We start from the raw sequence: 13,408 nt of genomic DNA, 5'->3' as shown, positions 1-13,408 counted from the left end.
ATTGTCTAAATCCTGTGCTAGAAAGTGCCACCATAGTCTCACTCTCCAGCTAGAAAGTGCCACAACAGTCTCACTCTTGTGCTAGGAAGTGCCACCACAGTCTGACTCTTATGCTAGAAAGTGCCACCATAGCCTCACTTTTGACCTAGAAAGTGCCACCATAGCCTCACTCACGTGCTAGAAAATGCCACCAAAGCTGCACTCTTGTGCTAGAAATGCCACCATAGCCTTAATCTTGTGCTAGAAAGTGCTGCCATAGCTTCACTCTTGTACTAAAAAGTGCCACCATAGTCTCACTCTTGAGCTAGAAATGCCACCATAGCCTCACTGTCGTGCTAGAAAGTACCGCCATAGCCTCACTCGTGCTAGAAAGTACCACCATAGCCTCACTCTCATGTTAGAAAGTACCACCATAGCCTCACTCTCGTGTTAGAAAGTGCCACCATAACCTCACTGTCGTGATAGAAAGTGCCACCATAGCCTCACTCTTGTGTTAGAAAGTACCACCATAACCTCACTGTCATGTTGAAAGTGCCACCATAACCTCACTGTGGTGTTAGAAAGTGCCACCATAGCCTCACTCTCGTGTTAGAAAGTGCCACCATAACCTCACTGTCGTGATAGAAAGTGCCACCATAGCCTCACTCTTGTGTTAGAAAGTGCCACCATAGCCTCACTCTTGTGTTAGAAAGTGCCACCATAACCTCACTGTGGTGTTAGAAAGTGCCACCATAACCTCACTCTCGTGTTAGAAAGTGCCACCATAGCCTCAATCATTTGTGCGCCTGTTAAGTAGTGCTGCTCCTTTTCTGACTTCACTGCCCTATAAACTGTTTTGCAGTTTTTACATGAGATCATATCGAGCTCCTGGGCGCCTTCTAGGAACTGCTGGGACTGTTCCAATAAAAGTGTTAGATTACAAGTTTTACTGTTCTGCTGAGATGTGCTGTCCCAAAAAATGCTGGCACTTGTGATCTGCAGGGCAAGCACTGATACTTCCTCCCTCTCTGTTCTCACAGTCTTTCCTCAGTTCTATTACAGCTCACTCATGAAATATGCAGAGACCTTTCACGCTGAATCTCAGTAAAAATGTCCAGATGGGGGTCATCTGTAACCACCCCAGCAGCCCTCACACACTGCAGCCTGAATGTAGGTGTCACACTCAGTCACCCAAATTACTGGCGGTCATTTGATCAACCCAAGAAGGGTGAAAGGTTGAGTCACCCCACCACGAGTGATGCCCGTGCCTCACACACACAGTTGCAGCCTGGGTGCCCCCAATGTAACCTTATTTTATATATCCGTTTCTCTTCTCTCTCTCAACCACAAAGGGCCGGCATTAGCACTGGCGGTGCCCGGTGTAATAATGTTAGTTGTGCGCCCCCCAGTGACCACCTCCACCACGGATTCCATCCACCACCTTTTAACAGTGCCCCTCAAGTCTCCATAACCACTCTCTCTCAGATGCATTTAATTAAAGTAGCGCCACTCATACCAATGTGGGGCGTCAGAGGGCTTTGCATCGCACACACATTACACAATCAATCATACGTGTGAAACTCCGTGCATAGGAAAGGTTACATAAGCCAGAGGACTACACAGTGTAGGAGTGACATGTCATCCATACTGGTAGGCACTGTATTTTGAGAGCTTCTGGAAAAGCACAAACTCAGAATTGAAAATGGAACACCATAGTTGTGGATTCTCTTTAATAATGAGAAATTATTTCTACCCAAACGAACCCTTTTTGCACATTAATCTATGTTCAGTTCTATACTTTGCAGTGTGCATGCAGTTCTTTGATGATGTTAATAAATAATTCACTGTTCTATATTAGGATTTTAACTTATAAACTGCAAGTAACAAAAGGATGTCTCTTAGAAAAGCAGTAACCCTCTGACATAATTACCGTATACGCACTTTGTGATCTGCATTGTACGCGTTTTTTGCAGCTGGCATATTAACCCTCTGTGCTATTTTATGATCAGTTAAAACCTCAACTAGACAAAACTTTGATCTATCTCCAGGAAGAACATTAATTACTGGAGTTATCTTGACATATGTACTCTTGCCTCGAAATTGCTGGAGGCAATGCACAAGCAGCAGGTGTTTTTAAAACCAAAATAAATTTGCAAACAGGGCGCCCCTTGAAGTCACCATGCGGTGCGGTGGCACTAGTCGCACTGCCCTAGAGTCAACCACACTTGGAGCACAATCCCCCATCACTATTCCACGCTGTCACTCTTAGCCGATGAGACAAGGGTAGAGGTGTCAATGTGCCCAAGCTCACATCTACCCTTTTAGCACTGTTGTGCGCTACGATGGTGGCCCACAGCCTCGGGCACTCTGAGGACAAACTCGCACTCCATCTGAGTTCTAGACTCCAGAAACCAGACTCCTCTCAGTTGGGTTCTATCATCAAATTCAAATCCACAGCCTAAATTCACAAAGCGCCTAGAGGCAATTGAGACGTCTATTTGCGATTTACATAAAAACCAGCACACGTTCTCTCTCGACGAAGAGTTTGGTTCTTGTGGTACGTGGTGCGCAGCTGCTCCGGAGCCCGCCCCAGCTCTCGCCCCCAGCCTCCACATCACACCCCATGCACAGTAGAGTCCTACCGACTGTCGTTGGCTCAGGCATGGTCGGGGAAGATGCCCTCTCCCGGGTCCAGGCACACACTCGCCACTCCAGAGACCCCCGGCCTCTTTAAAGACTTACCCATGTCCCCAGGGAGAGACTGACATAGGCCACCTGACCCGCCCCACCCTCTCTCGAGGGCCCAATGCCAAATTCTTGAGCCGTGCGATACAGCTCCTTAAATCAGAGAGGATGGGAAGGGGGAGGGGGGCTCTTGGCATTAATAGAGTAGAGCCACTGGGGTCCAATCCGATGATTTCCTGCAGCCGCCTTCGATGCGTGAGGGAAAAATGCGCGCTGGTACACTACCCCAAATAGAGCCTCGCAAACTTTGGGACAATAATAGTAGCTAGATGTATTTAGCGCACAATACGTACTCGAGCGTCTGTGCGCTTTACTAAGTCTAAACGCAAGTGACATTGTCTACTCAAACTTTTCCGTACATTTTTCCACGGGGCTCAAATCTGAACAATAGAAAACACAATGTCAACAGAATAATTTGACTCTGATCAACGAGAACGAGAATCCTCGAACTTTAAAGACCGTCCAGATTCCTAAAGCGCCTCGGGACCACACAAACGATGGGAGGCACTGTACAAATGAGTTTAACATTACACACAAGTGCACAGTGTCTGATAATGATTGCCGGGCCGGTGACCCCTGACAACTCCATTTCCCTTTGGGCAACCGGAGACCTACGTGGTCTCCTACCAGAAACAGTGACGCAATCACCCCCCTCCCCAATTAGTAAGGACATTTACTGGCAGGTCTGAGCTATTACGTCAGCCAATAAGCTAGCAGCTCTTGGCTCAAGGACATCTACTCACAGCCTACTTTGTTGCAATGAGAGCACCGCCAATGGTTTGCCACCTGTCTTCCTGTTGCGCAACGTGTATAGCTCGTGTGCTCTGTGTAATTTTAACAAAATGCGAAGAGGCGGCACCGTGCCGATGGTGCCCACAAGCTCGAGGCACGGCATTTTTGTCACACGTGAACAAACATACGAGGGAGGCTTTCCCTGTACTCTTTCAGTTTGCTGCCTGGTAAACCAATTTCCGTACCTTAATAATAATAGGAAGCGTTCTTTGTATATAATATTACTGACCACGTTTCTATTCTAACTTACTACTGAAACTGGTCACTGTACAGTTACCATTATATTAGGACTCAGTGTAGTAACTCCAGAGGCTTGGCTTAAACACTGAAGGGCCGATATACAAGAAATTGACGATCTGTAGAGATGCATCACTTTCCCTGCGCCACCTTGAGAAACCCTTGCACCATCATGGATGCGCTTTATTTACAATACGGCGCACCATGGCGCAAGGATTGACAGATGCGTCTGAAATTCGGACGCATCTGTTGACGCAAAAGTCACGCATTGCTGAAGTCATGTAGCAAGCAGGATGTAACTCCTGTAGTTCCGTAGTTTGCGGGTGAGGTTCGGTGGTTCTGAACCCGTTCAATAAAGATCGTCGGCAATAGAAGATTTTGGTGTCAGCAGACCGCAAATCACGAGTGTAGTGTATACGAGTGTTTTCGCATTAATCGATCAATGAGAACACTACGTATTTAGCGATTTCGTTTGAACCTTCGGGTTCCATTTTGTGTGTGGCAGCCATTTGGTGTGGTTGCCCTCACATAGGCCGATGACTGCGGCCGAACGAGTCCTTGAGACACGTACACCTTAGCTGACTTCTGAATGACCTGGCCGAACTGACTTCCTAGCCCGAGGCTGACCTCGCTGAGCCAGTTCCTTGTTAAGCAGCTGGTCAGATAAAGATCAAAGAGTAGGACATGCCAGCGTTTACAGTACACTGCACCCACCTTTCTATCTTGCTTCCAATCTGCTTCTGTTCCTTCCTTTACGACATAATCACTGATTTGGGTTGAGGGTTTTATGATGGGTTTGTCCGGCCTGATAGAACAGGAATACTGGAACGTGCTTGGTCATTTCTGGTGGGCTGGACAACGGAAAGTGGGATCGTCGTCATGCGATATGTTTGAAATGTCACTCTGCGATTGGTCAGTTTGTATGTATCCGATGCTAATTTGGAATGTTGCCTGAGGCTTGATTTTTGGCATAAAAGACCATGCTCCGCTCATTGAATTTGTGCAGTCTCTAGCGAACCACCCGTGCTGTGCTTCGTAGACCTCTGTTCCTAGTTGCAGCCAATAAACTTTGGTCTTTGACGTCAACAAGAAGTGTCCCGTGTCTCTGTTTGCCAAGGCAGGGGAACTCGAAGGCATCGGGCGTTTTTCCCTGACGCCGCTGGGTTCTAAAACCCAGTCCTTCAGTTGGCGCCCAACGTGGGGTGACTTCAGCGGTACCGGTCCAAGCCCGAAGATCGTGGAGAGCTTCGTGTGAAAATTCTGGAGGAAGGCCAACCACTTCATCGACCCCTGTATGTCGTCGTGGTCCGAAAGTCTTTGCTGCGAGGTTCCCCGCTTTCCGACGGCTACGAAGGACTGCTGCCCTGACTGTCGCCCTGTCTTGGAGCCTCAGACGTTTGTAGAGCGAGACGATTGACGGGTCTTCTGGTGACGCCATCGACATTTCAGTTAAGTATGAGTGGAGCGTCTCCTAGTCCTTAGTTTGTTTTGGTATCCCTTCGTGGATCGCTTTGATTTGGTACCTGCAGGCCCCAAAGCCAAGGGACTATCGCGAGACTATCGTTTTGAGATTTCCCTTGTTGTTTGAAGCTAGACTAGTGAGCAAGATGCCTGGTTTTAGCAGACTTGGAAAGATATTTGGTTGTGGTTGTTCTAAGGATTCCCGGTTAGAGGATTCGTGTCCTGTTCCTCCAATTGGAACTCCTACATATGAATTATACGTGAAGCATGGTGTGGGCCCTTTTGGCTACAATGAGATCTGGGTGAAGTATACGAGAAAAGACGGTGTCCTACAGTGGCCCCGTTACAGTAGTTTTGAAGCTGAGATTTTAGATAATCTCGAAGTGAAATTGTTCAAGAAGAAAGCCCGGCCGGCAATGTTTGACTCTTTCCGCATATGGCGCAAAGAAGCCAAACAGAAAGAAATTAAATTAGCAAAAAAGAATAAACGAGAACGAGGTATGTCAATGGTGCAAGCTGCTATTGCGTATAGGGATAAGGAGGAAGAGCAAACAGATGCTAAGAGTTAAGAAGTTAGCGGTAGATAGATGCTACCCAGTTTTGCGGCCTAAAGAACAGGAAGAGAAGAAAGATCTTGCGAAAGATCCTTTAATGTCGCATCTATTGAGTTCGCCACCCCCTTATGCACAGAGTGCTACGGCACCACTGCCACCAGTTGTGGCTGTGCAACATCCAGTTGTTGTGCCACCTGTAATTCCTCCACAGCCAGCTCCTCTTCCGTTGGCTACTGTTCCTTTGGCGCAGCCTCCTCAGGGGCCGCCAACTTTGCCTCCCCCTTTGTCTGCTACTCCTACGCCTATCTATAATGCTCCTTCTGTTCCGACTTTGGATTCTTCAACGATTGTTCCGTCTTCTCTTATTCTTCCATCTTCTCCTTCTACTAGACAGCGAATGACTGCTGCTTTCTCTGGTTTTCTTTCTCCTTTGTTGGGTCAATTGGGTATGTCTCTAGTTAATGAGCGTAGACAATCACGTAGTCAGTTGCCTGATACAGATGAGCGTACAGTTTTGGATCACATGGCGCGTAGATGGGTTACGTATACCTCCCAGTATGATCTTGAGGGTATTATGGATGTTTTCCGTCAATGGAAAGCACCAAAGCAACGGTACGTCTTTGAAATGATGTGTGTGTTCCTCCATGAACAATGGATTGACGAAGTAGGTAAAGCTCCTGAAGAGTAGTATCAAGTGCGTTCCTAGTTTGCGAAAGGGACTATTGTGAGTCTCCATGACATTGAGAGAGCAATTGCGACGTTGTTGTCGTTCCGTAATGACACCCCTTCTGAGCGATTGTTTGAGCCTGATTCGTCAGTTAGGAGAAAAGCGTGTCAATATCCGATGCGTGAGGTTCCTCCAGTTTGGAGACCTGCGGAACCTAATGCTCAGCCACCTGTTGCTGCGCACTTTCAGCGAGTATGGGTACATGTTCCTTGGAAGCGTGTTGAAGTTTTTGCGATTAAGCAGTCTTTACCTGATCCGCGCAAAAATCCAGCAGGATATTATAAAGAGCTCACTCAGACTGTGAGTTCGTGCATTATGAATTTAGCGGACATAGACATGTTGTTTGGTAATGTTGTCCCACAGCCTATCTGGAGTACGATTCGACATACGGATCATGATAATGAATTGGGTGACACATGGGTTCATATTGTTGCTGCGAATGATAGACAAGTTGGAGGTGCTAAGCCTGAAGATCTCATTACTGAACTCCCTGGTAGGATAATTAACTATATGAAGACTTTGATGCCCGAAGTGCGTGTTAATTGGGACAAGTTGTCTGCATGTAAGCAGAAGAAAGACGAGATGGTGTCCGACTTTTTCACGCGGTTTGAAGAGACCTTTGTAGATCATAGTGGTCAGGATATGGCTACTGAGGGTGGCCAGAGATTGTTCTTTGACAAATTTGTGCATAATCTGCTTCCTGAGTTGTGCACTAAGTTGAAGGATTCCGAGAGTGCTTGGGCTGTTTCCACGTCAGCGCAGATTTTAGCTACGGCCCAGTACTATGAAAATAGGCGCAAAGATGAGTTAGAGAAAGCGGATAAGAAGACTAAGGAATTGAAGACTAAAGTTCTTCTACAACAAGCTTATCCACCCCGTACTACTAGTCAGCGCGATTATCAGCAACCTCAGCAATATTCGAGAAACTCGCAAAGGAACGAGTCTTCTCAACAGCGTTTTCCGTATGGGCCTAATCAGTGTGCGTATTGCAAAGAAGAGGGTCATTTTAAGAATAGTTGTCCGGTTTTGTTGCAGTGCATGAATGGTGCTTCTGGTGTACGAGGTCGAGGTGCTCAACAGGCGCCTAGAGGTAGAGGTCACGGACAGAACGTGCGTTCTTTGCCTCCACAGAACTCGATGAATAGTTTTGATCAACAGCAAGGTTCGTCTGGTAGGACAGCACAGTACTATGTAGATGATTACTATGTTGAAGGTGACGAAGCAAATGGTAATGATTGTTAGGACAGCCATGGACAAAGAGAGGGAGTTGTTTCAGTTCCAGTAGATCAGAGTGGACCTTATGTAGAAGTAATTGCATCAGGTGTGTCAGAACCTTTTCTGCTAGACACTGGTGCTACAAAGAGTTCTATTATTTACTTTAAATTCCCTGGCGCACCTTTGTCTGGCTTTGATAATGTTTCTGTAGGTTTTTCTGGCACCCCAGTTACAAATCCGATTTCTGCTCCATTGTCTCTTTCTGTTGGACCTCGTAAGTTCAAAGCACCCCTTCTTTTGACTACCGGTTGTAATGAGAATTTGTTGGGATTGGATTTATTGAAGAGATTGTATGTGACGCTGTATTGTTCTCCGTCAGGAGTACATCTTACTTTGGGTGAGAGAGTGATCTCTCCGATGTACCTGTCGAAAGACAGACTTCCATCTGCATTGTCTTCTTTAACTGATTCATTGTGGGCTACTGGTCCGAACGATGTGGGCCTACAGGAAATTATTCCATATGTTGTGGCACTGAAGGTGAATGCTAAGTTACCGCGCATTCCACAGTACCGTATCTCGAGTGATGGTGAGCGTGCACTTTTAGCGATCATTTATGATCTGATCGAAAAGGGTGTAATTGAGGAAACGAGAGGTAATGTGTGTAATAGTTCCGTTTTGCCTGTTCTGAAGAGAACCGATTCTTCACAGCCTCCTGTATATAGGTTTGTCATCGATCTTCGCGAAGTAAACAAGATTGCAAGGACAATGGTTTTTAAAAAGAGGATATGCAAACTGATATCAAAGAAAAGTTTTTTAATACCGTGTTTATTTTTGCTATTGAGTTTAATGATATTTTTAATTGGTTATGTGACATTCTCTTTTAAAGTGACGTTTATTCCCACTATGCAACCTACACCTCTACCCACTATTTCTTCTCATTCTTTTCATCCTTTGCCTGAACATGAGGTAGTTAGACGACTGGAATTGTGCCTGATATCACCGCTTTGTTGACTCTGATTCCGGCTACAGCCACGTGGTTTTCGGTTATTGACTTGAAGAATGCTTTCTTCAGTATCCCGATTGCCATGGAAAGTAGGGACATCTTTGGATTCTCTTTAGGAGGACGAAGTTTCTGCTTTAAGCGCGCTCCTCAAGGCTATTGCGAGAGTCCATCGATCTATAGTCAAGCTTTAAAAACACAACTTGATCTGTTGGTTTTACCTGATGGTGCAGCCCTTATTCAATATGTTGATGACTTGTTAGTTGCCGCTGATACTGAGGAGATTTGTAGGGAAACCACTTTGTCATTGTTACGCCACTTGTCTGATTTTCATCACAAGGTTTCTCTCTCCAAGTTGCAATATTGTCGACAAGCAGTAACCTACTTAGGTCACCTCTTATCGAAGGAGGGAAGGAAACTGACCCCAGAAAGAATTTAAGCTATTGCGAAAATAAGTGTGCCTACGACACAGAGAGAAGTACGTGCGTTTTTGGGTATTAAGTCATACTGTAGACAGTGGATTCCTAATTTTTCTTTACTAGCGAAGCCTTTGATATCCCTCACTGTTAAGGATACTCCAAATCCTATTCCTTGGACTGACGAATGTCAGAAGAGCTTTTCTGAATTACGCAATGCGTTGTGTTCGGCTCCTGTGTTGGGTACTCCTGACTACAGTAAGCCTTTCACATTGTATGTCCACGAGAGAGAGGGATGTGCATTGTCAGTCTTGACTCAACAGTTTGGCGATAAGCAGCGTCCATGTGCGTACTTTTCGTCGACTTTAGATCCGGTAGCTAGAGCGTTGCCGAGTTGCTTGAGAGCTACAGCAGCAGCGGCTGTTTCAATTCGACAGTCTGCTGGTTTGGTTATGGACAATACATTAGTAGTAATGGTTCCACATGCAGTGGATACCTTGTTGAACCGTACCAAGACACAGCATTTAACTAGTGCTCGGTTGTCGGGTTACGAGTTGACGTTGCTAGCGAGTCATGTGCACATTAAACGATGCGACACGTTGAATCCAGCCACGTTGTTGCCAATTTCAGTTGAGACAGATATTGAAGAACAACATGATTGTTTTCTGAGAACTGAAGAAGAAACGAAAGGGAGAATAGACTTAAGAGATACTCCTCTTCCAGAGTGTGATGGTACCTTGTGGGTTCATGGTTCGTGCTTTAAGTTGCCGAATGGTGATACAACCGCGGCATATGCTGTTACGACTTTGCATACGTTTGTTGAAGCTGCACATATTCCACATAATTCAGCACAAGCAGCGGAGTTGATTGCATTAACGAGAGCATGTGTGTTGGCGAAAGGAAAACGAGTGAATGAGTATACTGACAGCCAGTATGCATTCGGAGTGGCTCATAGCTTTGGACATTTGTGGCGTGAACGTGGGTTCTTGACTTCGCATGGAACGAAGATCCAGCATGGGCAGTTGGTGAATGAACTCCTTGAATCTCTTACTTTGCCATTGCAAGTAGCGATTGTGAAATGTAGCGCCCATAAGAAAGTTACGGATGATGTTGGCCGCGGAAATGCGTTTGCGGATGAAGTCGCGAAAGAAACTGCGAGAAATGTAATGAGTCGAATGTATGTTGCGGGTCCGGCGAGATGGGTTCCAGAGAAAAGTATGTGTGAGGATACGATTGAGAGTGTGAAATCCATTCAAGCTGAAGCTACAGAGAAAGAGTTGAATGAATGGAGAGAAAGTAAGGGTAGATTGGATTCAAATGGCTGTTGGACTGATTTGTCCGAGCATCAAAGATGGTTGTTGCCTGACGCGTATGTGCTTCCGGTTGTTACAATGGCTCATGGCATGGCACATATTAGCGTGAAAGGGATTTGCAAGTTGTTGGCTCCGGTTTGGCAGAGTGCGGGAATTTCAAAATGTGCAGAGAACTTGGTTAAGAACTGTATGCTATGTTTGATGTACAATCCTGGTAAAGGAACTCCAACACCAGCTGGTCATTTTGCTCCTCCTACGTATCCGTTCGAGGCTTTGCAGCTAGATTTTATCCACATGAGGGATGCAACAACTTGAAATATGTTTTAGTGGTTGTTTGCTCTTTTTCTAGATGGGTAGAAGCTTATCCCCTTAAGGACAATACTGCCTTGTCCACAGCAAAAGTCCTGATAAAAGAGTTTTCCCTAGGTTTGGAATGCCGAGAATTATCTGGAGTGACAATGGGAGTGAATTTGTGGGTCAAGTCATGAAGAGAGTGTGTGAGGGACTAGGAATCCGGCAGAAATTCCACGCTGCAAATCACCCCCAATCAGCTGGTTTAGTTGAGTGCTATAATGGCACTTTAAAGCTAAAGTTAGCCAAAATTTAAGCGAGCACTGGTTTACAGTGGCCAGATACTTTGCCTTTAGCGCTTTTGTCCACAAGAATGACTGTGCATTCGAGAATGGGTCTGAATCCATACGAGGTGGTCTTTGGTCGCCCAGCGAATATTTGGGGTGTGCCAAGGCCAACTAGGTTCAGTGAAATTGAATACCCTGTGTTGCTTGATTACTTGCGCGAACTGACGACTAAATTGCGTGTTTTACACCAACAGGTGCATGATATCCTGCCACAAGCTTCTGAGGATCCAGGCCACGCTATTGAACCTGGAAGTTGGGTCCTTATCAAGAATTTTCAGCGGAGCAAGAACGATCAGCCCCGCTGGACAGGACCCTATCAGGTGATCCTGTCTACACGTTCTGCAGTTCGAGTGCAAGGCAAGAAAAACTGGATCCACGGTGTACACTGTAAGCGAGCACCATTGCCCTTACCGTATGATCAGTGGGTCCAGGAAGGACTTCCAGACTCTGAAACAGAAACTGTTCCACGATTTTTGCCATTCAGCGATGCCCGTCTGATTGGTACGAACTCTGAGAAGGAAAGTGACGATCTTTTACAAGAAGCTGTGCCTCCTTTGAATCGATTGAACACTACTGAGCCTGATTTGTTGTTTAAGGACCAAACATCTTTTGGAAAGGACCGCTATAATTTGCGACCAAGAGTCGTGGGACAAATATTTTTCTGTTTGCAGGTTAACTCTCCACCGAGGATCTACTCATTTTTGTTTTTCGAACCGCCACCTGGGTTCAGCTGTAGGGTCGCGGTGCCAAGTCTTTGGAGTGCAAGTCTGAGACACTAGGTCGAAGGTTCTGGTTGGCCTAAGGGAGCTGCCCCTGGTTGACAGAGGCATTCCGTAGCATAGAACACCCTACCATCGCGAGCAGCATATTTAGTTAAGATGGATTTCTTCGAGTTGGAGAGACCTGCAAGGACAATGGTTTTTAAAAAGAGGATATGCAAACTGATATCAAAGAAAAGTTTTTTAATACCGTGTTCATTTTTGCTATTGAGTTTAATGATATTTTTAATTGGTTATGTGACATTCTCTTTTAAAGTGACGTTTATTCCCACTATGCAACCTAAGCCTCCACCCACTATTTCTTCTCAGTCTTTTCATCCTTTGCCTGAACATGAGGTAGTTAGACGACTGGAATTTGCTAACAATTCCTTTATTCAACTTTTGCACCAACACCAGTTAGTGATGAACACGACAAACTGTTGGATTTGTGGTCTAATGCCCCATACGACCGATAAGGGTATTCCGTACTTGGTTTTGCCTTTTAGTTTAAATGGTTCGATTTGGGCTTACAGAACGATGTTTAGTTATGCCCATAGTGTTTATCCCTTACGTTCATCGAAGGACAATCCGAAGAATAGTGCTGTTGCAAGAGGCATAGTCGACATGGTTAAAGGGACTAATGCCGTTGAAACTATTCCGACAGATGAGACGCAACCCTATAGTGGTTGGGATATTATTGGATATGGAGTTAGTCTGAGAGTTAACCAGCGAGCGAAGAGTTCTCCACCGATTTGGATAGTGTCCCATCAGGGTTGCTATTGTCTGCAGGGTAATGGCAAGAATCCGAGAGCTCAACTAGGGAAGAGTGTTTGTACTGATACTTACGTATTTACGTCTCAGTCTTCCCCAGCATTTTTAGCCGCTAAGGGTACCTACTTTGTTTGCTATGACAAAGCATATACATGGTTGCCCCCTGATTTTTCGGGCACATGTTTTGTTTCTTTCCTGTTGCCCCCCACTTTTACAGATGTGGCAGATTACCATAAGACGAGAGTTGCTAGAGGTGTCTTTAGTCAAGAAGACACTGCAGGGCAAGAGTTGGGAGATTTCTTTAAGGGTTTTCTGCCGTTCTGGGGACCAATGGCTAATAGCAGGAATATTCGCCAGTTGACGAGAGTGGTTGAGTCCACCATAGTCGAAACTGCCGGTGCCCTAAGTAACTTGACTGCTGAGCTCCAGTCTGATAGACTTATGACACTTCAAAATAGAGTTGCCCTTGATGTCATACTAGCAGATCGAGGTGGAGTATGTAAACTGATTCAATCGAGCTGCTGCGTTTTTATTCCAGACAACGCTCCGTCAGTCTTCCAGGCCATTTCCAAGCTACATAAGATATCCGATTCTGTCCATTTGGATAAAGGAGATTGGTCATTGATGGGATATTTATGGGGATTGAAATCCACTTGGGGTTGGAAGATTCTGATGGTCATTGGAATGGTCTTAGCAATCCTTTTCTTGTTCTGTCTCTGTGTACAGTGTGCTCCTGCTATTTGTGGCCTCTGTGCTACTTTGTGTGCAAGGAGACCTGTCCAGAAAGAGGTACTAAGTAATA

General features: G+C 45.7%; 1 protein-coding gene across 2 annotated transcripts in view; it reads right to left on the bottom strand.

Moving 5' to 3' along the window:
* Positions 1–2,724, bottom strand: part of MYBPC2 (myosin binding protein C2) — a 235,683-nt gene extending 232,959 nt beyond the window's left edge. Inside the window, exon 1 of one of the 2 annotated variants that reach the window (XM_086930242.1) lies at positions 2,622–2,724. In XM_086930242.1, coding sequence (XP_086786368.1) covers positions 2,622–2,643 — 22 coding nt within the window. In that variant the 5' untranslated portion in view covers positions 2,644–2,724. The remainder of the gene's footprint in view (positions 1–2,621) is intronic. The other variant, XM_086930243.1, reaches the window with a different exon arrangement.
* Between the last annotated feature and the right edge of the window lie 10,684 nt (positions 2,725–13,408).

This window comes from Lissotriton vulgaris, chromosome 7, assembly GCF_964263255.1.
Source record: "Lissotriton vulgaris chromosome 7, aLisVul1.2, whole genome shotgun sequence".
NCBI classification, from domain to species: Eukaryota; Metazoa; Chordata; class Amphibia; order Caudata; family Salamandridae; genus Lissotriton; species Lissotriton vulgaris.
This window is presented reverse-complemented; position numbering and strand designations above follow the sequence as displayed.